Source organism: Blastomyces gilchristii, assembly GCF_000003855.2.
Source record: "Blastomyces gilchristii SLH14081 genomic scaffold supercont1.5, whole genome shotgun sequence".
In the NCBI taxonomy this organism is placed as follows: Eukaryota; Fungi; Ascomycota; class Eurotiomycetes; order Onygenales; family Ajellomycetaceae; genus Blastomyces; species Blastomyces gilchristii.
This window is the reverse complement of record NW_003101678.1, coordinates 2,401,914-2,427,527: the sequence shown is the minus strand read 5'-3', so window position 1 is coordinate 2,427,527 and position 25,614 is coordinate 2,401,914. Positions and strand designations below refer to the sequence as shown.

Genomic DNA, 25,614 nt, shown 5'->3' with positions numbered 1-25,614 from the left:
GTATAATAGTTAACTTTACAGATATAGGAAAAACCCTGAGAACTAAAAGTTCTCAGATAGATGTCATAGTCTCTGACTGTATACATCTATAATTGAAGAATAATAATAATAATAATAATACAATGTCTTTTATACAAGCTTGCTTTATTACACTGTTACTGATTCATTCTCTTCTTAACTGATTTCTGACTGACAGCTGCCAGAGATCATAGAAGAAGATAATGAACTTGAATAAGAGATTGAAGATATTCTTGATAAGAGACTCTGCAGCTGTGACTGATAATATTTTATAAAATGAGTTAACTATAATTATCTGATCTGAACTCTGAGTTTTATACTATCTAAGATCATGACTCTTGACTGATGAGAACTATGTATAATCAGAGAAGAGAGAGACTAATGTAACAGACTGTATCTGATTATTATATAGACTATTCTCTTACACTTCATAGATTTCACTGAAAGCTCTAATTCTCAGTCATTCTCAATCGCTGATTCTCAGCTGAAAAACTCATGAAATTTCTATTCTTTCACACTGAAGCTTCACTGTGTATACACTGTGTATATGTATAAATATTCACTCTGATTACTGATTCTCACACTTTTTCTTTCTTTTCCTTCTTTAATGTTTTTCACTTTATTATATAAGATCTATATATTATACTGATCTATTTAGTGTAGACCTCTTACAAGTTATAAGATATTGTCAAGAATTGAAATTATTACAGTATTTAATCTCAAGTAGTCAGTCAGATCTGACATTCACAGTTAACTATCTCTTATGTTTTAACTTATGTTCATACAAAGTATGTTAAGCAGTGTTGAAGCATGTTCTATATTATGTCAAGAAGATGAAAAATCATAACATATTATACAGAAAGAAGATTAGTGATAAGAGTCTGAGTTCTGTAATATACTGTAATTCAGACTGAGCAGAGATAGATTCTTAATACAAATTCACTACTGACTATATTATATTAATTAATGAGTCACTGATCGTATAATAATCACAGAGACAGACATCTATTATTAAATCAATTATAGAAGCTGAATATATTACAGCTAGTAAGATAGCTTGTAAGATAATCTAATTAAATGATATATTATATAATACTGAGTTGATGAATAATAAAAAAGTGAAAATATGCTTGCATCTATAAGTTGATAATAAAAGAGCAATCAATCTAGTAAGGAGAGAATTCTTAATATAAAGATTATATTATATTAAGATCAGATATCATATTCTTCATAATTTGATTAAAAAAGAGAAAATCATGATAAAACATGTTGATTCTACAGCAAACATAGCTGACAGGCTCACTAAGTCACTGGTGAAGCCTGTGTTTGAAGATTTTATCAAAAGAATTGATTTGAAAGAGATCAGAAAGAAATAATTGAATGATAATAATAATACAGTGAATTAATGAATTTTGCATGTATTTCTTGATTTTTACAGTTATTATCATACAGACACCTTTCCTAATGAGGAAATCAGAGTCTGATTGATGTAATTAATTATTATTGCATTTTTGAAAGATTTGAGAATGAGAGAGGCCCCGGGTGGCGGCTTATTATAGGCCACGGTGTAGCAAGGAGGGGTGTTGATGATTACTACACCTACTGTTGAAGCTACTACACAAGCCCTAACCCATGTGACCCACACACATATATTTAGCTTTCACTAGCTACTAGTTAGACAACAACAACCAATCATGTTCAATCTCTCTCACAGGTTATGAAGCCCTTGCACTTCTATGAAGCATTATAATTATGCAATAATCATACAATAAGCTTTTCAAATAGCTGCTTCTTTCATTCAAATACCTCATATCAAATGCCTGTCAATACAAGATCAATCAATTGTGAAGAAATCTCAGAGAATTAAACTACTGCATCTGAATTCTTTTCAATCTCAATAACTGCGAGAAAATCACCACACAATAACAATAATCAAGATAATGATAATATGGCTGATGAAGCTGCTGCCTTGAGGTGATGTATTACTCAGATGAATGAAGAACTACATCAGATGAGAGCTTCTAGCAATTCTACTGCTACAGCTACTGTCAATGATAACAATAATCTAAGCTCTGATCTTGCTGCTTATCTTCAAAATCAAGATGACACCCCTGCACTGAGCAGAGTTCTTCAAGAATTTCATGAATGCATCAAATACCTTCAAAAACCAGGTCTTCTCAAATCAACATCTGATTATCTCATTTGAAAGGAAGAGATTCTGCTTGTTATCAAGCAATCTCACACAGAAGATCTCCTGAATGCAACTACAAAACCCTTGAAGAATGTCTCTAAGAATATGAAATGATTCTGAGAGGAACACAACTCCTGGCTATACAATTTTGTATGATCTTCTGTTTCTATTGAAGTCAAATCTCTTTTTACTATACCTCAAGATTCCCTAAGTTCTGCTGCTCTATGAAACATCATAGCAGCATTCTTTTCAGAACAGGTGAAAATCCACAGAGCTCACCTGTTCAAGGAATTCAATGATATCAGTGCAACTGCCACCTATGATGACTTCAACCACTTGTTCATAGAACATCTGCTTGCAATCCGTGTTGAGTATATTCACCTTGAATATGCTAATATTCCCAACTTCATATTCTTTGACAAGCTCCTCAACAGCCTCATCAAGAAGTGGTCAACCTTTATCAGAGATCACATGGACTATGCAGCAAAGGATGATAATGTCACATCACTAGAAGATGGTTTCCTTGATCTCTGCAGGGATATACTACTCCACCTGCTGTTGAATGACAAAAATGCCAGAGATGACACAAAGAATGCCAAAGACACCATCAAGAAGGATAAGGATAATAAGAAGAACAACAAGAAGTGCACCCACTGCAAGCAGGATGGCCATGAAGAGCCTTACTGCTGGTTCACACATCCTGAAAAGCATCCTGTCAATTGGAAGGATAGAACAAAGAATAATAATGAAAGCTCAGCGCCTACATATACCACTGTTGAGCATGTCTACTAAAATGATAACCATGATACTGATAACCATGATACCCGGGCTGTTGAATGCCCATATGATAACCCAGGATAAAGATGATACCCCATGATAACCATGATAACCCACGATAACCAGGCCACCGAGTGTGCCTATATGATAACCATGATAACCCACGATAACCAGGCCACCGAGTGCCTATATGATAACCATGATAACTCACGATAACCAGGCCACCGAGTGTGCCTATATGATAACCATGATAACCCACGATAACCAGGCCACCGAGTGTGCCTATATGATAACCACAATAACCCACGATAACCAGGCCACCGAGTGTGCCTATATGATAACCACGATAACAATAACAATAAAATGACAAAAATATGAGAAATGAGACCCTGCAGTGTTCAGATGACTGGGGGGATAATACAGATACAGAAAGGACAGATTTGAGTGTTTTTTCTTGCATATTCGCGTGTATTTGCATGTATGAAGCTAGTCCTTATGAGAAAACTAGACTCTACTTTGTGTAATTAATTATTATTGCAGATTTGAATGATTTGGGCGCTTTTGGCTGCGTGGGTTAACTGGCCTGCGTAGCATGGGGGGGTGTTGGAGCTACTACACAAGCCCTAACCCACGTGACCCACACACATATATTTAGCTTTCACTAGCTACTAGTTAGACAACAACAACCAACCACGTTCAACCTCTCTCACACCTACCCTAGTCACGTGCCACCCCAACCTATTTAGTGTAACTCACAACAACATTATCCTTAGGGTCAGGGTCCCCTGCAGATTCAGATTATTAATATCTTATTAATATCTTATTAATCACCACCACGAAGCGTTTGCTGGCTAAGGGCAGAGGCTGGAAAATGAGTCCCCACCGAACCGAACTGAACGCAACATCGAGCCGGCTGAATGGCAACTATGGGCTAGCTATCTTTCAACGAAGAAGGGTTCTTTTTGCCTCTGGTTATGGGTAGGTAACCTGGTATGATTTGACAAGCTCTTAGCCAGGGGGCTCAGGGGCAAATATATAAAGAGAGCAGCTCATAGCATAGTCTGTGAAAGGCTAAACTATATATAAACTATAACTATATAAGAACATACTAACTACATTAGGAGTAGTGCAATTGGTGCGTGCCTATATAATGGGTAACTATTGTGTGGAATTAAGCTTTTACACTCAAAAAAGCCTTTTGAAACCAAATGCTGCCAACGTTCAAATGTCCCCAGTTTCTGTATTTTTGTTTGCAGTCAGAACAACCGCAAAACTCGATCGCTTCTCTATTTCATTTTCCTTTTTACGTCTACTCGATGACCAGTTCCTGCATTTCTACGTATATCTATTGCATAGGAGAAGGGCACACTTCATATCGCTTGGCATACGAGCATGCTACAAATATATTGAGATACTGCGGTATCCATGTTTTTGCGCTTTCATCGTGGTGGCTATTTCGCTCCATTTCATGTATCATCATAGACTGGACAATTTCAACTTCGCATTTACCTTCTTCGTGTTATGCTTCTCTGACACCATGCCATACCCCTTCTATCCGGATGAATTGGCAAATAATCTAATTCTTCTCGACAGGCAACAGCCATTGGCCTCCTTACTCTCTCATCTATATCATACTCATTGGTGTCGCGCACATTTTTGTTGCTGTTCCCCCAACGCAACGGTCCCGTTGGCTTTCAGCATCATCATCTTTCTGGTTCTCTGGACTGTATCGCTGGGCGTGCTGAGCTGGAGGCTCTCCCGCACCATACTATACTGCTCAGCTGCAGCGCGAAACATTGGGGAAAACCAAGCGGAATTTCCTTCTGCCATCTATCTAAAACGCTCTTCTCCTTCACAGCCATCGACGTGGTTACCCCATGCTGCCTCCGTATTCCTCGACCACGCACGCATCATTCCCGGTACACGGAATTGTCATATGATGGGAATAACGAGGGTGCGGGGTGAGGAGGGGCGTTATTAAACCCGTGTAATATATACATGTATATATAGCGGTCGTTGTGCATGGGGACATGCTGATACTCTAGTATTTTGTTGTTCTTTTGGATGGATATACCTCCATTCTTAAGTGACATGGATTTCCTTCATGCATGTGCTTGCTTGTCTATGTATAAGTGCTAAGTGCCGAATGAACATTGATAAAATAGAAGAGATAAAGGGGTATATATAAAAGGGAAAATAAAATTACTCGTAACAAAACAACCTCCCGCTAACAGCTAACAAAATCCTGTAAAGGGAAAAAAAAAAAGAACCTGAATCCCTGGCTGCCACCAGTCAATCAATCTGCCGTGGATCACACTGTAATAGCCCTGGTCCCCTTGACAACTTGACAACCAACCACCCAGCCAAAAGCGCATGCAGCCACCTCCCAACCACCACACTCTCCAACATAACCAGTTTCCCTCCTTCCCCGCGGCGATAGGTAGGATGCCGAGGAGGAGGAGAGCGGAGGTACGCGTGCTTGGGATCGGGGAGTCGCACGGTGGAAGGAGAGGGGATGGGGAGGCGGTTAAGAGTAGAGAGCATCTTGACTCTCTGTTACCTTATGAAAGATGATATAGTAACTAGTTCTGCGCCTTCGGGTACGTTATGATTTGAAGTTGAGAAAGGATTTGTTGAACGGATAGTCATCAAAAACAATACAATGTAGCTTTTTCTTCGGCTTCCACTTCACACTGTTTACTGTTTATCAATGGCCATTTATATATACCCAAGCCTGTGAGACTGGCTGGGTGTTGTTGGGAGGTTTTATATACTTTACCTCAAATCGTTGGTCTGGAAGCCATATGATCCTCCTCCCGCATCATACTTTCTTGGAGGAGTCCGTTGGAGCATGAAGAATCGGCTAATTGACAGCGAATACGAATGGAAGCTCCGGGATGCCGATGCGCTAGGGAAGCCAATGCATAAATATCAGAATAATTATGCGCGACCAGGGACGTATGTTTACAGCGGACTTCAGATGATGAGTTTAAAATAAATAAATAAATTATAGCACTGATTAAGCAGAACAAAACAAAAAGAGGCATTTTCTCGCACATTTTCACGTTTGGACTGGAAAATATTTATCTAAAATGGGAGGGAGTATATGGAGGGCCATAACAAAAAGGGGGGCATAGATACAGCATAAGACACTGAATGGATGGGTTAGATCGCTTTACATGATGACTTCATTGGCGACGTCCTAAACATCGAGAAATAATTCGTTAGTTTCCTGTCTACTTTCAAAACAAATAGGGCAGTTTATGAGGCCTGGAATATCATATCATACCCTCTTTAACTCCTTGTACGGCAGGCAGACGCAATTCTGCACCCGCACCTCATCACCAACACCACACTCCTTGCCCAAAATCGTAATACTCTGCACCTTCACACCGTTCTTAACGATCGTTGTCGAATGGCTCCCGACAGGCGTTGGCGTGCCTTCTACTCGGGCCCATGCCCCCACCCGACTGCTCCATCCGATTATCGAGTACAGGACACACGCATCATGTTTAATCTCTACATCTTCGAGGACGATAGATTCTTTGATGCGAACACCAGCGCCAATGACAGCGCGGGCCCCAATGGAGACATTAGGTCCCAGTTTGGCGGTTGGATCCACGGTGGCGGTTGGGTGGATGTAGACGGGTGGTACAATGTTCGCCGAGGGCGTGGCGATTTCTTCGGATTGTGACTGGAACGCCTTTTGGAGGTATAGAGCGTTGGCAGGCACAGCGGAACCGGCGGTTTTGATCTGGCGCCAGAAGTCTTTGGTCTCGTGTACGAAGAAGCGGTTGCTATCTGCGAGGTCAGAGAGAATATCTTGTTCGAGTCGGAGGACTTCCGGTTTCTCGCCCTCTTCATCTTGGTTGACGACGTGGTAGGTTTCGAGGTTGTCGGAAGATGGGTAAGAGAGGAGGCGGGGCCGCGCGGTGCGTCGCTTGATTGCGCTGCGGATGGAGGGGAATATGCACTCTGTGGCGAAGAGGTAGACACCGCAGTTGATTAGGTTGGAGATATGGGATTCAGGCTTTTCGACGTAGTGTAGTACGCGTTTGGAATGGCTATCGGACACGATGCAGCCAAAGTTGGTGGCGGCATCATTGCTCACTCGAGTTCCTAATATAACCGCCTCTGCATCCTTCTCTTCGAACAGCTTGAGCATCTCCCCAAGCGGGAACGAGCAGCAGACATCTGCATTGAGGACAAAAAAGCGCTCTGGGCGGCCCTTCAAAATGGCATCTCGGAAGTGGTAGAGGCCTCCCGCGGTGCCCAAGGCCTGATATTCTCGAAGATATTGGATGCGGAATTGAGGGAATTCCTTGGTGGAATCCTTGATGAAATCCCGGAAAACAGTTTCGTCGTAGTAGCCTACAAGGATGACTTCTCGAATGCCAGGGACTTTGGCAACAGCTCTTAAGCAGTGCCAGATGATGGGGTGGCCAGCGACTTCAAATAACGGCTAGAAAGCATATCAAAATGGGGCCCCGTCAGTAAAATCTTCCTCGAATAAGTCTCACGTACGTATGTATATGAACTGGTGGTAGTGCGGATTTTGCTTCACCAGGGAGGGGTGGTGGTGGTGGTGAGGGGTATGGAGATGGTCTGACCTTCGGAACATCAAGGGACAAAGGCCTAAATCTGGTGCCTCTCGAAGGCCCGCCCACCTAAGAGACCATTTGTCAGCTTAAATTCCCGTATTGCATATATCGGACCATTGCATTGCGTACAAGGATGACGGCCTTTGTGGAAGCCATATCGGATTCCCTGATGGGGATTTGGAGCATGGATGGTAAGTTCTCGAGGCCGTAAATGGATTCTCGAGGGCGGGGGGGGGGGGGGGGGGGGGCTTTGTATGAAGATGTGCAAGGCTTTGGTTAGTCGGGGTTAAATAAGGCGCGATGGCGACAAGAGAAGCAGTTGAAGATAAAGTCCAGAGGAAGCTACACACACATACGGTGGAGGACACTTTGGAGGCGGGGGTTCGGAGTACACAACAAGAAGAATTCAGGCACAAGTTGTATAAACCAGAGGAAATCGCTAATAATGGTATTAAATATTGTATTTGAAGAGCTGGCACTGCTAGCTGTAATTCTCGTTTTCTTTGTACTGGTAAATAAATAGTTACACGAATCGATATTGGGCGGTGAGGTTTGAGAGTTGCCCATCTTTGGGATTTGTTGTTGTCTCCCCCGCTAGTTAAATAGTTAACTAAGTCAACTAGTTATTTAAGTTAACTATTTAACTCACTCGACTCCATAAATAACCAGAAAGAAATCCCGTGATCCAAACAGTCGCAGTTTGGCAACCTTTGGACCCTCAACCTCAACTTCCCCCTTTCTGATGTGTATACAATTGGGAGCTACATATCACAGATATTTCCAGCTCTTTTGATGCTTCGTTGTAGAGGAAGAAACCCACTCTATATACATGATCTGTAATTATGTCAAATATATTCTGGGATCTACTCTTCCCCAGGTACGGCTTGTTTGTGCCTGTAAAGGAGTCAGTCCCCTGCATAACAATGAGCTGTGAAGACATCCGCAAAGTGAGCCGCTCAACACAACACTTTGGGCTACCACTGTATTGTATTTCTTTACAGCTTTATTCAACAATAACACTGACCAATGGCGGTTGGCATCACTCTCTGTTACTGTCCTGTGAAGTGTTGCTATAAAGGAAAACCTTCTCCCTAACTTCCCCTCTCTTCTACTCATATCCTTTTCATCTCAAAGGAACCTTCTCTATCTCCTATTGACTATCTTATAGATTGGAGATAGGACAAGTAGAATCGCAGTATCAGAACCGTTCGTTCTTTTCCCTACTTTTACTTTGTCTCTTCTAGTTTGTCTTTCTACTTCGTTTCCTCGAAAATTCCTCCAAAACAAGCCAACCCAAGAGCTTCCCCGAACTAGCTTCGTGGCCTCGAGGTTCCCATTTCAAATCATTTTGTCTTGCGTGCTGGATATCTGCCGTTTCCTTCTCTTTTATTTACAACTCTGTGCACTACGCCAGCATGGTTCAGCACCGTATTTCTCTTGGGAGCCACCCTGTTTCGGATTCTCCTGGTACCCTCTTCCATATCTTCCTGTGTTGTATATATGATATTCTAACGACCTACATACGTATAGAGACAGTTGCTGAGAGTACTCCGCTGATCGTGGAGGAAAATGACTCCATTGATATGATTTCAAGGACGATGAAAGCTTTAGTCAAGAAAATCCAGGACTTGCGCCACTTGGGAATCGAAAATCATAAGCTACCCCTTCCAAAAATCTGTGTTGTGGGAGATCAGAGCACGGGTAAAAGTTCACTCATTGAAGGAATGAGTGAGATCAAGGTTCCCAGGAGTGCTGGCTGTTGTACTCGTTGTCCCCTAGAGATCAACCTCTCAGACTGTGAACCGGATGCACCATGGACTTGCAAAATCTTCCTAATGAAGAAGTACATCTATAGCACTCAGTTGGCTAACCGTGGTGGGAGAGGTAAAGGTTTAGGGCCCTGGGTTGACCAGGACCCCGAGATGATTCCCTTCGTGACAATAACGGACAAAGCTGGTGTGCAAGATGCCCTGAAATGGGCGCAATGCGCTACCCTTAATCCGTCAGCGTCTCATGAGGACTACATCCCAGGCAATAATTTGGGAACAGATGAAACCACTCAAGTCAAATTCTCCCCGAATGTTGTGCGTCTGGATATTTCTGCACCCCGCTTCCCTAACCTCTCTTTCTATGACTTACCAGGAGTCATCAATGTTGCAGAAATCGATACAGAGAAATACTTGGTGACCCTTGTTGAAAATCTTGTGAAGCAATATATCTCGACAAGTAGCTGCATTGTGCTCCTGACCCTCCCTATGACCGATGATGCCACCAATTCCAGCGCTGCAAGGATCATCAGAGAGGTTGGAGCAACATCTAGGACATTGGGTGTTCTTACAAAGCCAGATCGCATAGGCTATGGGGAAGGGTATGACCAATGGAAGGAGATCCTCCGTGGTGAAAAGTTCACCGTCGGTCATAGCTACTATGTTGTTCGCAACAACCCAAACCCGCAAGTCGAACACAGCCAAGCTCGTGAGGAGGAAGAAGAGTTTTTCAGCTCTGGACCGTGGAGAAATGAGCTGGTTGAGTATAGCGATAGATTCGGCACGCGGAACTTGCAAATGGCACTCTCAAAGCTTCTGAAACAGCAGATTGAGCTCAGTTTACCTGGGATTATGCAACAACTCCAAGCTCGAGCGCAAGAAGTCAAAAAGGAGCTGACGACTCTTCCTGATCCCCCTTCTGCCAATATTCAATTTATTTTGTCTGATAAATTGAACGAATTGAATAATGCCATGCATGCACATATGAATGGCACGTCGCTAGGCTCGGATTACTCCCTCCAGAAACAGTGGATGAAGATTGCTGCCGACTTCCAACATAGCTTGTTGGTCACTAGGCCGACAATGAGAACGTTTGCTGTGGTAGAAAACTTCACTACTAAGCAGCCAACCTCGAATCCAGTAGGCAGGGCGGCATGTGACGACGACGAGGGAGATTGTGAGATTACTGAAAGTCGTCCGTCTCCTAACAAACGTAAGGTAGGCACGGTGGAGCCTGATGGGGGTGTCAAGAGACAGATGAAATCGCCAATAACGCATAACACCCCAAGGCCAGTCAAAATCTGTATTCCACTGAACACTTCGGTAGATTTAAAGGTTAGCATTTATCTATGAAACCAACTTTAATAATTTTCATCTGTTAATCATACCATTGCTGATCTGAAATCATAGGCCCTGTGAAAGTATTCACCCTGGAAGAGATTCGGGAAATTAGCAGCGAGACCTATGCCTCTGGCGTTCCTGGGCTTGCCAATCCCTATGCTGTTGAAGAGATGAACAAGCTCAGCGTGATGCATTGGGAGCAGCCCATGAAAGAGTTCCTCACAGCGACCTATGAGTTGATGGAAGCCTTTCTCATGGGTAAACTGGACGTTGTGTTTTCCTCTTACCAGCGCACGGCACTCTATGGAAAGTTGAGGAAGATAATTCCAAATTTCCTGGAGTCTTTGAAAAACCCTCACCTCCGCGCCGCCAATGAATTTTATCAAGTTGAGCAGATGAAGCCTTTCACGATGGCCACTGCCGCCTTCCAAAGCGCCCAGAGGGAAGCGCTTGATATCCTCAAAACGAAACGGCAGGCGTCTCGTGTGATGCGTTTCTTGGAGAGTGGAGATACTTTGGATGGTGGAAGACGAGTCGGCCCGAGCGGAATCTCCGATGCCCAAATGGGGGAGGACGAGTATGCTAAGGAGATTGAAATCATGGCGGTATAACTGTCATCACTTATATGTGTAATCGTTCTGAACTAACGCCTTTTTACCTCTATGTAGGTATCCAGAGCCTACTACGAAATTGCTAGCTCCCGCTTTGTGGACACGCTCTGCCAGAGCGTCCACACGAAATTGTTCTTCAAATGCGATCGGGAACTTCATTCAGTGATCATAAAGGAACTTGGAATATTGGATAATAACGGTACGGTAAACTGACGTATATATCTAGATATCCAACCTATTACAGCTCCACTAGGAATGATAGGGCGATACGATACATCCTCTATGTCAACTAAGTTGCTAACCACTATACACATCTCTTACCTAGCTTCCGAACGCTGCATGGAGCTAATGGTCGAAGACCCCGAACGCCAAAAGCGCCGTCGCGATTTGAAGAAGGAGGAGGAAAAGCTTAGAAAGGCAATGGGTTCATTGAGTACTATTGAGGAGGATGCTGGCAGCGCTGATGCAGCTGGTCCAGCCGATTTTGATCTGTTGCATGCTGGGCAAGCATGAATGGCCACTGCTAGTGAGAATTACTGATGTCGGAGATTTGATGTTTTTAGGCACATGTTTGTAGCTGGAATGAAGTGGGGGTTTCTTGCTTTGGGTTTCGATTAGTTCATGTTGGGTTGAGTCATGTTGGAAAAAAAAAAAAAAAGCACTGAATGATATTTGATACTTGAGGAAGTCACTTTGCGACTGAGAGTTTCGTAGTAGATTTGTAATTTGTAATGACTGAACGGGGAGGGGTGTCTACTGTGCTCATACATTCCAATAATAATAGCAAAAAAGAAAAAAAAAATTAGAAGTCAATGACCGGAAATTTTCTTGACTCACCCCATGCAAATCATCCCCTCCAACAATCCGGAAACCCCACCAACACACTGTCACAAAAAAGTATTTCTCCAAACACCGCAATCAATTGAGTTCATAAACTTTGACCACATTCTAGGGTGTGTCGCAAATACCTACGTCCGGCTAAATATCGTGGACATATCTTGCAAAACAATAAACCATTTGTGATTCCCCGCTTCTTGCCCCTCCTTCGCCCCCCACGCATACACGATCCGATCACAACAACAATAAACAGCAATGGCTGGACCAGACCAAGGGCCGGACGCTGATGCCGCCGCCGACAACCTCGCCAACCTGCACCTTGACGAAGTCACCGGCGAGCGTGTGTCTAAGTCGGAATTGAAGAAGAGACAGAAGCATCGGGCTAAGGAGGCGGAAAAGGAGAAGAAGGCCGCTGCCGCACCGCCCAAGCCAGAGAAGAAGGCTAGTGCTGAGGAGGAGGAGAGCAATCTGACGCCCAACGTGAGTTTTCTATAGGAATCATGAATTTGTGTCAAGGAGTAGAATTAATTCATTAAGTACTAACCATTTCTTTTATATGTATTATATAGCAATACTTCGAGATCCGAAGTGGACGAGTGAATAAACTCCGACAGACGAAGAGCCCCAACCCATACCCACACAAGTTCCAGGTCACGGATGATGTACGAGAGGTCATTAAGCAGTACGAGTCACTGCAGAAGGGTGAGCAAGTCAAGGACAAAGAACTGCGCATCGCAGGACGGATCTATACCAAGCGGGCGGCAGGTGCCAAATTGATTTTCTACGACGTTCGTGCTGAAGGGGTCAAGATCCAAGTCGCATGCCAAGCGCAGAACGTGACGGGTGACGTATCCTTCGAGCACCAACATGAGCATCTGAGAAGAGGAGACATTATTGGCGTTGTTGGATTTCCAGGCCGCACTGCTCCGAAGAACCGCGCGGATGGGGAATTGTCGATATTCGCCACGGAGGTCGTGCTGCTCGCACCCTGTCTACATCAGATCCCCTCGGAGCATTACGGACTTCGAGATCAGGAACAGCGCTATAGACAACGGTATCTGGACTTGATTATGAACGACAAGTCGCGGAATGTCTTCATCACCCGATCTAAGATGATCACGTACATCCGCCGCTTTTTCGATGAGCGCGACTTCATCGAAGTGGAGACTCCCATGATGAACACTATTGCTGGCGGTGCCACCGCTAAGCCGTTTGTCACGCACCACAACGACCTCAACATGGACATGTTCATGCGTATCGCGCCGGAACTTTATCTCAAGATGTTGATTGTTGGTGGATTGGAGCGCGTTTATGAGCTGGGTCGCCAATTTCGGAACGAAGGCATTGATCTCACTCATAACCCAGAATTTACCACTTGTGAGTTTTACTGGGCATACGCGGATGTCTACGATATCATGAACGTGACCGAGGAGCTAGTTTCTGGGCTCGTGAAGCACATCACCGGTGGCTACGAGACTACCTTCCATACCCAGACGGGTGAGGAGTACAAGATCAACTGGAAAGCTCCCTGGAAGAGAATTGAAATGATCCCCGCCCTTGAAGAAGCCACGGGTGAGAAGTTCCCACCCGGAGATCAGCTGCATACCATGGAGACAAACGCGTTCCTCAAGAAGGTCCTGAAGAAGGTCAATGTCGAATGCACGCCGCCTGAAACAAACGCGCGCATGCTCGACAAGCTTGTCGGCGAGTTCATCGAAGAGACCTGCATCAACCCGACCTTCATCACGGGCCATCCGCAGATGATGTCCCCACTCGCGAAGTACCATCGCGACCACGTCGGGCTGTGCGAGCGCTTTGAAGCCTTCGTGTGCAAGAAGGAAATCGTCAATGCGTACACGGAGTTGAACGACCCCTTTGACCAGCGTCTGCGGTTTGAAGAACAAGCCTCCCAGAAGGCCCAGGGCGACGACGAGGCGCAGATGATCGATGAGAACTTCTGCACGAGTTTGGAATACGGCCTCCCGCCCACTGGCGGCTGGGGAATGGGTATTGATCGACTTGTCATGTTCCTGACTGATAATTATAGTATCAAGGAGGTGCTGGCGTTCCCGTTCATGAAGGAGGAGAAGCATACAGGTGCAAAGGGGGAGAAGTTGGCGGCTGAGGTTGCTGGTATTGAACCATTGCCAGTGGAGGGAATTCGTAAGTCCAAGCAGAGTCCCCTTTTCCCTGCACTTTAAATATTTCATGAATACTGACTTTGGTTTACATCAGCACACAAATAAATGTTTAGTAAAGCATTGTGTCAATTTCATGAGTGATGACTATCTGGATATGGGAGTGGTTACGAAACGATGTTAAAAACTAGAAGTCAGTCATTCAATAGTTTCCCTTGTCGTGGGCCTGGGATATCATTTATTTCTATTGCTGAAATTCTAAGGAATGCTAAGGAGTATCTTACTCAATATTTACGTGCCATGTTTCCCCCCTTTGAGTCCAGTTCCTATATTACGTGACAGGCATACATATATCAAAAATGAGGCGATGAGTATTTATTTATTTATTTTTTGTTTTCTATTTTCCTTTCCTTCAATGAAAGAATCTGCCGTCCCCAACCCGCTTTCTTCCACATGGAACTCGCCGTTGTTCTATTGCATCCGTGACCAAAAACAAAAGGAATCAACCCCAAGGCAAACGGAAATCAAAGGGAATAAATAAGGGAGCTCTTTTCTCTTATACTTCTTCTATTCTGTCGCCTTTTTTATTTTATTTTATTTTATTTTTATTTTATTTATTTTAATTTTTAATTTTCCCCTTCTTTTTTCCCTTTGCCTCTCGGTTTCCGTTTGTCCCTCAACATGGCCACAAGATCAATGAAAACAGCCCAATCCCCACCAGTCAGTGAGTGAACAATCTATAACTCTCTCTAATATGGCCGCCCCTAGTCCCACCCCTCATATAGTCACCGTATATTTCGTCATCTTTACATTTCCTATGTCTTTCTTGACACGGGGAATATATATATGACTACTGAGACTGCCATTTTCACTCCCACAGGACAAAATTTATTTCACCAGATGGCCACAGCAAATTAACAGCCTGGAAACTTCCCCACTGCGGTCAAGATGGCATAGAACAATATGCGTGAATATGACCTTTGCGCTCTATTTAAGCTGCTCTTCTCTTGCCAGTGGGGCTGCTTCCTCTCTCATACGTGCATTAATATCGCGATTCTTTATGTATTCTATCACCCCTTACCTATCCTTACCTCTGTTGACCCTGTTTCATCCACATAGGCCCATCCAACCGCTCCTCTAAGATACCTCCTCAGTTGGCGACGTCAAGAATCATTTCTGCGTTTTCGCCTTGATTAACTGGGAGCGTGAGATAATATTTTTTAGGCCCTTTCTCCATTTGTCTCTGTCGTTGTCTTTATCGTCTACACTTGAATCCTATACTAAGGAAGGCTCTTCTCGTGGAGAGAGTGTGTGTCTGTTTTCGCTGCTACATTTACCCCAGGCATCTTTGGACATTCAGCAGCATTAAAAAGATTGCGGGATAGTATTTGAACTACTAAACATTTCGATATCCTTGAGTTATTCTTTTACCAACTCACAATCTACCCACTTGTCTTACCGTATACCCTCATTCTTGATTCCCTCCTTCAATCAAAGAGATCCTTCGCGTCTCTCCTTTCTCTTGCTCCATTCTACATCCTCAAAGAACATACCACATCATTGTTCACGACAGGACAGCAGTGAAGTATCGTCAAGCAGCTGTTCTGCTTTTCCCAAACTGTTTTTAATATTTGGATATCTTGTCAACTCAGGGGCCTTTTGACCTCTGCCAGTTTGAAACCTATTCATCTACAAACTGTCTCCTCACAACACACCACGCCCTCATTTCCTATCATCTTGCATATGACTCTGTCTCATTTAACATCCAGCAAACTTTAACGACTCCCTCTATTGCCTTCCACTATTGTCTCCCATCATCACTCTCCACTGCCAGAACAGGAATCCAGTCGAAATATTCACATTAAGTTCTCACCTATAGTCCACCCACTCGGATATATCACACCATGGAAGCAAAGAACTACTCATCCATCTTGAGAAAATTTTCATCGAAGCCCCCTCCATCCCGCTCCCGTCGCGAATTATCCTTTCAGCAAGTTGATTCGAGCTCACGAACCCATGCATCCAGCCGCCGTGCATCCAGGCGCACATCCCTCAAACTATCCCCACCACCGTCCAGCCCCGAGGACTCTAGCTTAAGTAAGACGCCTGACAGAGATGTCTCCCCTCTGTCCCTCCCTTCACAGTTAGAAGTAGTTAAAAAGCCAGCCTCAACGCCAACAGTGTTAAACAATACTGCTCCGCCCCCGCTTCTTATCCACATACAGCTGCTCCGCATACCAACTTCAAGCAGATTCTCATCCACACAGCGAAGTGTGACAAATGCAATAACCATAACAAGGCGATATTGCGACGATGTACGACCTGCGGGTTCCAGATATGCACGCCATGTTGGGTTAATAGGGGCGGTGGGCAGCACACGGCCACGAGGGTGTTTAGGGGGCCGGTGTTTAATCCCAATGCTGCAAATGATGAGGAAGTGGATCAAGGGGATGAAGGAGGTGATAACGAAGAGGATGAAGTCGGGGATGGTAGTATATCGGCGTCTGACGATAGCGACGATGTGGGGGATGCCATAGTCGTCTCCGATAATGAGAAGGAAGGTGGGGTCCTTTCGATACATTCGGTTGACGAGCCTGAGCCCCCTCCACGCCCTCCAAACCTTCGACATAACGATTTGGATATTCCGTACCACGATCCACAGACAGGGGAAGTCTCGCGACCCATGTACGCCTACAGTAGCGACCCACAAGCTACTAACTCTGAAGACACCAATGGTGCGAATGAACTGCCGGTAAATAAACGCACTCGCGCACGCTCTATCACCCGTCGATACACCCGTGGCACCCCTTCCAACCAGGCACGGAAGGACACCAGCGATGACGAGAGCCTTGTCGAAATCACCTGTGAGCCCGCGAGAGGCAAGATCAAAGACAGGGGCGGTCTCTATTACAGCGATTTGACACCTGAATCCCGCGAACGGATCGACATCCTCATCAGCACCGCCATAAACCTATTCCAAGGTGCCAGCTTCAACTCCTCCCAGAGCCAAGCCACCCACCCTCCCACCTCCAACAATTACCCCCTCCGAACCAACTCTCCCCCAATCAACTCACGCTCCCCCCTTTTCGTCCCCATGGAACCCAACGATCACCCCGCAACGGCGTACAACGCGCGTCTCTCACATGCCGGCACCCCCCGTGGAAGTCCTAGGACTAGTCATAGGCGCCCGTTCCACATGCCGCATGGGAAGGGGATGGGGGACAAAAGGCAGACGACCCGCCAGTCGCGGCCGCCTGCCCCCAACCCCCCTGCCCGGAAACGAAAAAGGGATTCAGGCGATGTTGAGAGGCGAGAGCGTATTTGGAGGGGCCCGTTTCTTGATGAGAGCTCTGATGAGGAGAAGGGGACGCGAGGACTCTAGGATGGAGAGGAACAGGGGTAAGATAGGGCATGTTGAGATGGTGAGGGTGCGTGCGGAGGTGGTTGAGCAACAACAATATAGTGAATAATGGTGGTTTGGAGTTAGGAATTTGCTTTTGTTATAAATACCAGGAGGGCTTGTGTGTGCAGTTTATGTCTTGGGATTTTTGGGATTTGGTTTAATGATGTGATGTCTGATGATTGGATGGATGATATTGTTGTTTGCACTGTTCAAATTTGTTCTGAGAATCTATTTTCATATCATGTCTCATCTTTTTGAAAAGAAGATGCAGAGGGATTGAAACATGAGATTTGATGAAATCTTCACTCCTTTTTCTTTCTTGTTTGCTGATGCATCTTTATATTTCCTGTAACTCTTGTTTGATCAGTTATATCGTGCTGGCCATATTCTGCAAGCTTCCTGCTACATGACAGCTGAATTTATAATCCTTGTTTGGCTCTGATTTTGGACCCTTTTATTTATCATTTACAGGAAATGAGCTAGCAAATACCCAACTCTGTTTCATGTTTCTCTTCTGCATTCAGGCGTTCTCTTTTTTGGTCGGCGCTGAGTCTCTCCTTTCGCCTCAGCAACAACAGCAATCCATTTTTTATCCTGTCTGTTTTTCTACTGCAGTATCTGACTTTGTCTTAATTGAAAAACTCCTTAACATCTCAAGATGTGTTATACCATTCCCTCTGTTCTCTGCTCTTATCTTCTTACGTTGCCATTCTTCGGCTTGTACTGTATCTTTATAACAGAGCCATGATATTACTTCCTTGTCCATCCACATAAGTATGCAGAACAGTGGGGAAAATAAGGAAATGTCATTTCTTTGATCTCTAGTTCGGTGGTTCGCGTCTTTCTTACCGTGTACGGAGTACCGCTTTCATTTTATTTGCTGTCTGCTTAACTCCCTATTCTTTGATGCTGCTGTGTAACTCGCCGTTTCAATATTGCTGTGTAGGAATATATAATACCTGCCACCATATGGAAGCAACATGGAGACAAAAATTAAGGTATGATATTTGTTTGTGATTTTTCCTTTTTTTTTTCCCCCCGAGTTTTTCTATGGTAATTTTTGAGTCTTGCAGGGAGTCAAGCTTGGATGTTTGATGCCAGGATGTGAATATCTTGAAGGGTGTGAGGAGCCGGCGTAGATTAGGTAGACATGTTTTACAACTGATATTGTGATATTAAGATAATCATGCTAGAAGTGACTATGAACATGTAGATCGTTGGCTATCGGTGGATGAAGTATATACAATAGATGTGAGCGGGAGAAGAGAGGGGTGCAAAAGCAGAGATATGTGCGTGTTAAAAAGGAAATAGAGGGATAGATAAAATACATAGTATAAGAACACAAGAGAATATGAATGGAACCTTGCTCATCTGCAAAGCTCCACTAAATTTACGACACGCACGCGAGATACCATCCGGCCCCTATTGACCAGCAACAGGCTTTGGCACAGGTCCCTTATTCATCTTCGCTGCCATCTGTAGCAGCCGCGCCGTGCGCGACGGATGCCAGACTCTGCTCCCAAGCACAAGAACCCATGTTAAGAGCAACAAGCTACCAGTCTGATGTGCCGAGGCGAGATGCATGGGAACCAGATATACGAGCGTGGAGATACCAAGGGAGACCTGTAGGAACGTGAAGCCGACAACGCCGTGCATCCCTTTCTTCGCGACCTTGGGTAGTAATTGCTTAACAGCAGGGGAGAAGTGCGTATAGGCCCACAAGCTCATGACAGAGGAGAACGTCGTTAAGGCTAGGATGCGATGGTTGAGCTGGACCAGGGAGGGGTTTTCGAGCATGTTGCGCCACCATAGGTCCGTCCTATCGGCCAGGCGCGAATATTGAGCGGAGAAGAGTTCTGAGGTGGGAGGGGCTAAGCCTTCGCCCATCCAGGGGAATTCGTTGTAGATAAGGCCTGCATCCAGACCCGCGACGAGCCCACCGGACATGACAGTGGTGAAGACGAGGAGGGCGAGGCCGGCAACGGATTTGCGGAAGACGCTGAGTTTGGGGTGGCGGAGGGCATTGAGGATTTCCATGCCGTTGGCGGGATCTTTGAGGAGGAGGTGGGAGCGGAGGATCGCGAGGCCGTTCCAGAGCATAGCCGTGTAGCAGACGAAGGCTGTGCCCAGGTGCGCGGTTAACCTGTACTGGCTCACTCTGGGATGGCTGCCGGGCGCGAAGAGGTCTTCCACTAGTCCTGACTTAACCATCCACCAGCCGATGAAGCCTTGGAATCCGATCAGGCCAGATATACCTAATAACCGTAGAGCCATTGGTTTGGTAACCCTCTTGGTTGCGAAGAAGTAGGCTGCTGGGAGGACGAAGGATAGGCCCACAAAGCGGCCCCATTGCCTATGTATCCACTCCATGTAGTAGATCGATTTGAATTCGGAGAGCGTCATATTCGGGTTCAGGACCTGGTATTCCGGTGAAGATCTGTATTTGGAGAATTCTGATTCCCAGTCATCTGCGTTGAATGGGGGTAAAGATCCTGTCACGGGTCTCCATTCTGTGATACTCAGTCTGGGAGGCATATATATGTTAGTTATGTCCTGGGTCTTCATTAAAGATTATCAACCCAGTGAGAGGTAGATGGGAGTGAAGTGAAAAACAAACCCGGATTCAGTCAGCCTCGTCAACCCCCCGAATACGATTAGCCCAAAAACAGATGCAGCACTCCCCAGCAACCAATATGCGACAATTTTACTGCTCACATCGGGATATTTGGATTTGCCGGCTGGGGTGGCATTAGTAGCAGCCTTCGCGGTGGAAGCGGAAGCGGAAGCAAAGGGCGCAGATCTCAGTATCGAGGAGCTTTGTATCCGTGCAGCAGCGGACGTAAAGGGCGTGAACCTAGGACCTGGAGCTGTGCGGAAAGGGAGCATGCCCACCCATCTTCGCGACGAACTGTTGAATTGAGGTTCCTTCCGCAGGCATTGCCGGCAGGTGAAGAACTGCTTTGGAAAGCGGGGAGCCAGGCTCCTAAACATAGGAACGGCAGAGGCCATTGTGGCAGTTGGCAGCCCGCAATGCAATTCCCGGTAGCATGCAATGCGTCGATATTTATCTGTCTATCCAAATGCGAAATTTCTACTATTAAGAGGTTGAGGTCAAACTTTCCGCTGCCTGATTGGGAGCGGGACGAATATGCACGTGATTGCCAAGCCCGTACTCCGCGGCAATATTTATCCGAACCACCATTGGAACTAGTTTAGTCAGCAGGGTTTCGTCGAGTCACCGCCTTTGCTCTTTGGGCTTGACTGCGTTGGTTTGACGACGACGACGACGTTACTTGACTCGACTACGTTGACGCTTCTGTATGGCCGCTTTGGCTGCGATGTGTCCACCTGGCGGCGTGGATGGGCTCCAAATGCACCCGTTGACAAGTAGGAATAGCTGGTTGCACGGGATGTATACCCGCTGAGGGGGACCCAAGGCTGCCCTGCCCCGTGATATCATGCTATTCTTTTTCTGAAGGTTGCTTCACTGTTGTTGCTGTTGGTAGGTGTGCCTTACCACATCATATCAACCCAATATGAGGAACAACTCCACTTCTCATATACTTCGTGATTGGAGAACCAGAGGACCCTTTCTCCGATGTTCATGCAGCCGCCGGCTGAGTTTAAAATATGTGAGGTTATCGGAACGAGCGCTTGAGAGATGGAGCTCGGTATAAGATATCCCTCTCATCTGCTCTGTTGTGATTGCACCAAGTACCAGTATAAGCATTGAATTCTTGTATATTTGATTTCATGCTATTTCTTTATTTTTTAGGTCAAAGAGTGACTTTCTGTTAAGACAATGCACAGAGATCGACAGAGATACAGTGCTGAGTGGCAGAAAATGATGCCCAATTCAGTCACTACCAGCAATTATCATCATCACAATACTTCACAGTTTGACAATGATGGCCATCAATCTTATCAATCTTTCCAGAACCACCTAGAGAAAAAAGTGTTGTTGTCGCCTTTTTCATCGAAACAGGAAGACAGCCCTTTGCAAAATGTGAAAGCTCCAATGAACAACTGCTGTTCATCCTCATCCATTTCCTGCAAAAGCCCCTTAATCCACCCGAGTCATTACTGTCCTGTACAGGTTATCAGTGCTCTGATATCCTCATTGTCGAAAGACATAGGCAGAACGCGAAGCTGTAAGCGCGCCCCACCTACGGCTGCCTCTGCCACCCTCCCATTGCCATCGAGTGTTGTTCGGCCTCAGAAGTCCAGACGGGCGCGCAACAAGTCCGCCTCCAGCAGTTTAGAGTCGCCTTCATCGGAGTGGCTAAACTTGATAAGTTCATGGCCAAGGAAAGCACAGGTTTCCCGAGAAACCGCAAATCCACGCTCCTATGCCGCGTTAACCGCGGAAGCTAGCCTCAACGCTGATTTTTTGGATTGCGACTACACCATGGCAGATCCCGCCTCTGTAATAGGTAAAATGCCCTTTCCCCCCCCTGTCCCCCTCCTCTTATAGAATGACTGATTGTGATTTCTTTGTTTAGCTGGAGCGTATCTTCCCATTGGCTCAATATCTACAGTGACGGTTATGCCTGGCGGTGCTGTAGAATGTAAAGCCGATGTCACCGTTAACGCCTTTGAGTCAACTTACAGTTTGCATCGCTGTATCCTCGAGAGAGTCCCTTACTTTGCTGCCATGCTTTCCGGCCAATGGAATGAAACTGGCAACCACGTACTTTCAATCTTTCCCGATGAAATGGACCCAAACATCACGAGAGTGGGATTTGAAGTTGCTCTTGAGTATATGTACGGTCGGAAAGTTATGGACTTGATCGAATTGGATCCTATCGGGGTATTCGCCGCCTGCCAATGGTTAGATCTCTCTGAGCTGTTGAAATGGGCAGTTCAAAATATCATGCACCACTTGGATATCTCGAACATCCATTTGATTTTGTCTATATTCACTGAATATCACTATGGGAAGGAAGGAAGAGTGGTACTAGATGCTGCGAAGTCTTTACTGCGCCTACGTGGCTGTGAAATGCCACTCGCTGTTTGGGATCACATCCCCGCGGAGATCGTCAGAGACATAGTTGGTGGCGATGCGTTTTACATGCCCTCCGAGCTCAAGCGGTGGGAGTACGCAGTGTCCCTTCTAGACCGAGTTCTGGAGTCTAAAGCCTCGAAAATGCGAATCCCCTTCTTGAACGACAACGCCTCAGCTCCTGCCCATGTTAAACGTCAATTGGAAGGCATCCTTCCCGATGACCCTCCGGAAGCCGACACGGACACGGAGCTGGATTTTGAAACGGATCGCCAATTCTCGGAAGATATGCACAATCAGTGGCTCAATCTCTACACGCACCCGGACATCCTTCCTATCCGACAAATGATTATGGAAGACATTGCATACATGCACATCCCGCTTGAGCATTTTCGAAGAGTTCAGTCTCATCGTGACATCTTCGGGGTGCGTCCTGTTCAGCCGGCTGTGATCCATTCTGCGTTTGTACAGGCATTAAAGCTTGCGCACCTGGTCGATACTGCTGATGAGTTCAGCCTGAAATTGGATATCGGACATGCTACGTTCATGAGCGAGTTTCCCGCACGCCAGCGCTCGCAAATACACCGTTTCCACATAGATTCCGGCTTTTACCCATGCTCCATGCCTGGTGGGGATGTGATCCGCCGCGAATATCCTGTTACGAAGGAAGATACAACAACGTCGAACCTTACAGTTACGCGTAAGGCAAGAGGGTTTATTCATCAGGACTGCAACAAGCACGCAGGGCAACAAGGATTCCGTACCAGTCATCTCGTTATGGGCTGGGAACGTCGCGATTTCATAAAACCACTGCCAATCACTTCCACTGTCACGCATCCTGACCACAGCCCCTTTCCGCCATTTAGATTCTCAACAACCTTTCCCCACCCGGCCACACTGGAAAATAGGCAACGATTATTCTCGTCTCCTTTCTGGTACGCAGGTGCAACATGGGTCCTCTATCTCTGCCACAACACCATCCCCAAAGCGAGCAGCGTAGGACTCTACCTCCGACGCATCTACGACACTCGCCCCGCGGAACCTTCTCTGGAAAGCTGGAGCTCCCGCATCAACCCACCAGGCATGGCCCACTACGAACCGCTCGTCGCTTGCCACTCCAGACCCAGCAACCCCCACCTAGACGAGCCGTCCAACTATTACAACGAAGCTTACCCAAGACTCGATCTCGTCGGAGACAGGTTCGGGTCCCGAAACGGCGTGGGACATTCTCTTGGGCGCGAGAGGGATACCCCTGCCATGCTCCCCTACGTCGACATTCGCTCCTCTGTCACCGCGCACTTCAAGCTATACTCCAACTTCGTGTGTGCGGGACAGCCCGCGTGCTTTCAGAGCAAGCCGGAGCAGTTTCAGATCGATAGGTGCTGGGGGTGGGATGTGCGCGTGCCTGATGGGCAGGAGCCGTTGTTGGACCTATGTGGTAATCCATTGAATGAGAGGCAGTTGAAGATTTGTTTGGTTATTGGTAGGTGATGTTCTTAACTTTTCTTGATTTCCCCATGCTTTCTTTCATCTTGGTTCATTGTTTGAGTTGTTGGTATCTGTGTGTACTCATTGACTGACTCTCTTACCTTTTTGTTGTTTTTAGGCATCCTGTGAGGTGTGGTAGTTAATGGCTAAGAAAAATAATCATATAGTAAATATGACTGCCTGTTCAGTTGTGTCTAATGATCATCTTCTTCACTATTTCTTGTCTTTTTTCAACATCTCTTATTTTCTGTTTCAAGTTCTTCTAATCTTCAACTTCACTTGTTTCTTGTTTCTATGTCAAACTTCTTTATATGTGCCTCTCTTTTCTTCTCTTTTCTTCTCTTTCTTTTCTTTTTCTTTCTTTCTTCTTTCTTCTTCTTCCTTTTTTTTTTTTTTTTTTTTTTTTTTTTTTTTTTTTTTTTTTTTTTTTTTCTGTTTCATCTCCACATCTCACTCTTTTATTTTTCAATTTAGCTTTCACTTCAGATGAGCTCTCAATGAATCATGAAATTTCATCTGTTATTTTAACTACTTTGTGTCAATCATCACATTAATTTTTTAGTTTGTTTATCTTTCTTATGCTTTGCTTATTCAATTGAAATTTCTTATTTAATATCTAAGCTCTCAGTATATTCTTTTTGTGTCAATGTAAATATTCATAATTGATTTTTTGTCTTCTGCTCTTCTATGTTCTGCTATTTCAGCTTTTATAATCACATGTCTTACTCATTCTTTGACTCAATTGTTTAGGAGTTTCAGAGCTCTTTTTTGTTTCTTTTCCTCTTTTCTTTTCTCTTTTCTTTTCCTCCCCCTTCTTTACTTTAGTGAAGCAAGGTTTGCTTTCAACCTGTATTCTCCTGTTGGCTGAATTTCATTCTCACTTTGTTCATTTGTTCTATTCTTAAAATTCCCGCGCCCATTCTTCCTTATTTCTGTTGTCATTATCTTCTTGCGTAATTTAGGATGCCTCTTTAGAACAAGTGCGCGTTAAGGAAAGCTTTTGCTGAAGGGTGGCGTTTTCATTTAATCTTCTTGTTGACTTTCCCATTCATTTTCCTACAGCGCTCAATCAGTCCTTTTCTGCGAGATAGTTCATGGTTTATATTCTAACTAATTTGTTTCCTATCCATGTTTCACTAAGGACTGATAACATATCTAAGCAAAGTAAAATAAAATAAAGAATTAGAACAAGTTGTTCTTGACAGTTCATTTCGCCAAGTGAGCACCATCTGACATAACTTATTCGACGTTGCGATGGGGAACCCGCTGAACCGACCCAAAAATCTGACGCGTTGGTCCGAACGTTGAACGAGGATCTATCGGTCTCGTTCAGCCCCAGCGAATCAGAGGGTACAAGTCCATCGTGAGAAAATATCAGCTCATCATTGGCAAACGCGAAACCTGGGGCAGACTGGGTCTGTTGGTCCGGCCATGGTCCCAT

General features: G+C 45.2%; 8 protein-coding genes across 8 annotated transcripts; 5 read left to right on the top strand and 3 right to left on the bottom strand.

Annotated features, from left to right (window-relative positions):
• Window positions 1–2,029: 2,029 nt before the first annotated feature.
• Window positions 2,030–3,001, top strand: BDBG_16827 (uncharacterized protein; the record flags this gene model as incomplete). The annotated part of the gene is made up of 2 exons (XM_031724699.1): window positions 2,030–2,189; window positions 2,448–3,001. 2 exons carry the CDS (start codon window positions 2,030–2,032, stop codon window positions 2,999–3,001), a joined length of 714 nt encoding a protein of 237 aa, XP_031577748.1.
• A 1,957-nt stretch (window positions 3,002–4,958) lies between these two features.
• BDBG_03451 (mannose-1-phosphate guanylyltransferase) lies at window positions 4,959–8,195 on the bottom strand. Its single transcript, XM_031721257.1, has 5 exons — window positions 7,717–8,195; window positions 7,597–7,653; window positions 6,276–7,448; window positions 5,766–6,188; window positions 4,959–5,679 (listed from the first exon to the last, which is right to left on the bottom strand). Exons 1-4 carry the CDS (start codon window positions 7,771–7,773, stop codon window positions 6,162–6,164), a joined length of 1,314 nt encoding a protein of 437 aa, XP_031577747.1. The 5' UTR covers window positions 7,774–8,195; the 3' UTR covers window positions 4,959–5,679; window positions 5,766–6,161.
• An 89-nt stretch (window positions 8,196–8,284) lies between these two features.
• BDBG_03450 (dynamin GTPase) lies at window positions 8,285–11,818 on the top strand (the record flags this gene model as incomplete). The annotated part of the gene is made up of 5 exons (XM_031721256.1): window positions 8,285–9,054; window positions 9,118–10,656; window positions 10,764–11,299; window positions 11,363–11,504; window positions 11,631–11,818. Exons 1-5 carry the CDS (start codon window positions 9,003–9,005, stop codon window positions 11,816–11,818), a joined length of 2,457 nt encoding a protein of 818 aa, XP_031577746.1. The 5' UTR covers window positions 8,285–9,002.
• A 579-nt stretch (window positions 11,819–12,397) lies between these two features.
• On the top strand, window positions 12,398–14,388 carry BDBG_03449 (lysyl-tRNA synthetase; the record flags this gene model as incomplete). The annotated part of the gene is made up of 3 exons (XM_002626239.1): window positions 12,398–12,622; window positions 12,712–14,305; window positions 14,378–14,388. 3 exons carry the CDS (start codon window positions 12,398–12,400, stop codon window positions 14,386–14,388), a joined length of 1,830 nt encoding a protein of 609 aa, XP_002626285.1.
• Window positions 14,389–16,184: 1,796 nt separating this feature from the next.
• BDBG_03448 (uncharacterized protein) lies at window positions 16,185–17,662 on the top strand (the record flags this gene model as incomplete). Its single annotated transcript, XM_031721255.1, has 2 exons — window positions 16,185–16,377; window positions 16,506–17,662. 2 exons carry the CDS (start codon window positions 16,185–16,187, stop codon window positions 17,660–17,662), a joined length of 1,350 nt encoding a protein of 449 aa, XP_031577745.1.
• A 597-nt stretch (window positions 17,663–18,259) lies between these two features.
• Window positions 18,260–20,874, bottom strand: BDBG_03447 (cytochrome c oxidase assembly protein subunit 15). The gene is made up of 2 exons (XM_002626237.2): window positions 20,301–20,874; window positions 18,260–20,207 (listed from the first exon to the last, which is right to left on the bottom strand). Exons 1-2 carry the CDS (start codon window positions 20,690–20,692, stop codon window positions 19,106–19,108), a joined length of 1,494 nt encoding a protein of 497 aa, XP_002626283.1. The 5' UTR covers window positions 20,693–20,874; the 3' UTR covers window positions 18,260–19,105.
• Window positions 20,875–20,882: 8 nt separating this feature from the next.
• On the top strand, window positions 20,883–25,612 carry BDBG_03446 (uncharacterized protein). Its single transcript, XM_002626236.2, has 3 exons — window positions 20,883–22,116; window positions 22,186–24,168; window positions 24,292–25,612. Exons 1-3 carry the CDS (start codon window positions 21,486–21,488, stop codon window positions 24,300–24,302), a joined length of 2,625 nt encoding a protein of 874 aa, XP_002626282.2. The 5' UTR covers window positions 20,883–21,485; the 3' UTR covers window positions 24,303–25,612.
• Window positions 25,273–25,614, bottom strand: BDBG_16826 (uncharacterized protein; the record flags this gene model as incomplete). Its single annotated transcript, XM_031724698.1, has 1 exon — window positions 25,273–25,614. One exon carries the CDS (start codon window positions 25,612–25,614, stop codon window positions 25,273–25,275), a length of 342 nt encoding a protein of 113 aa, XP_031577744.1.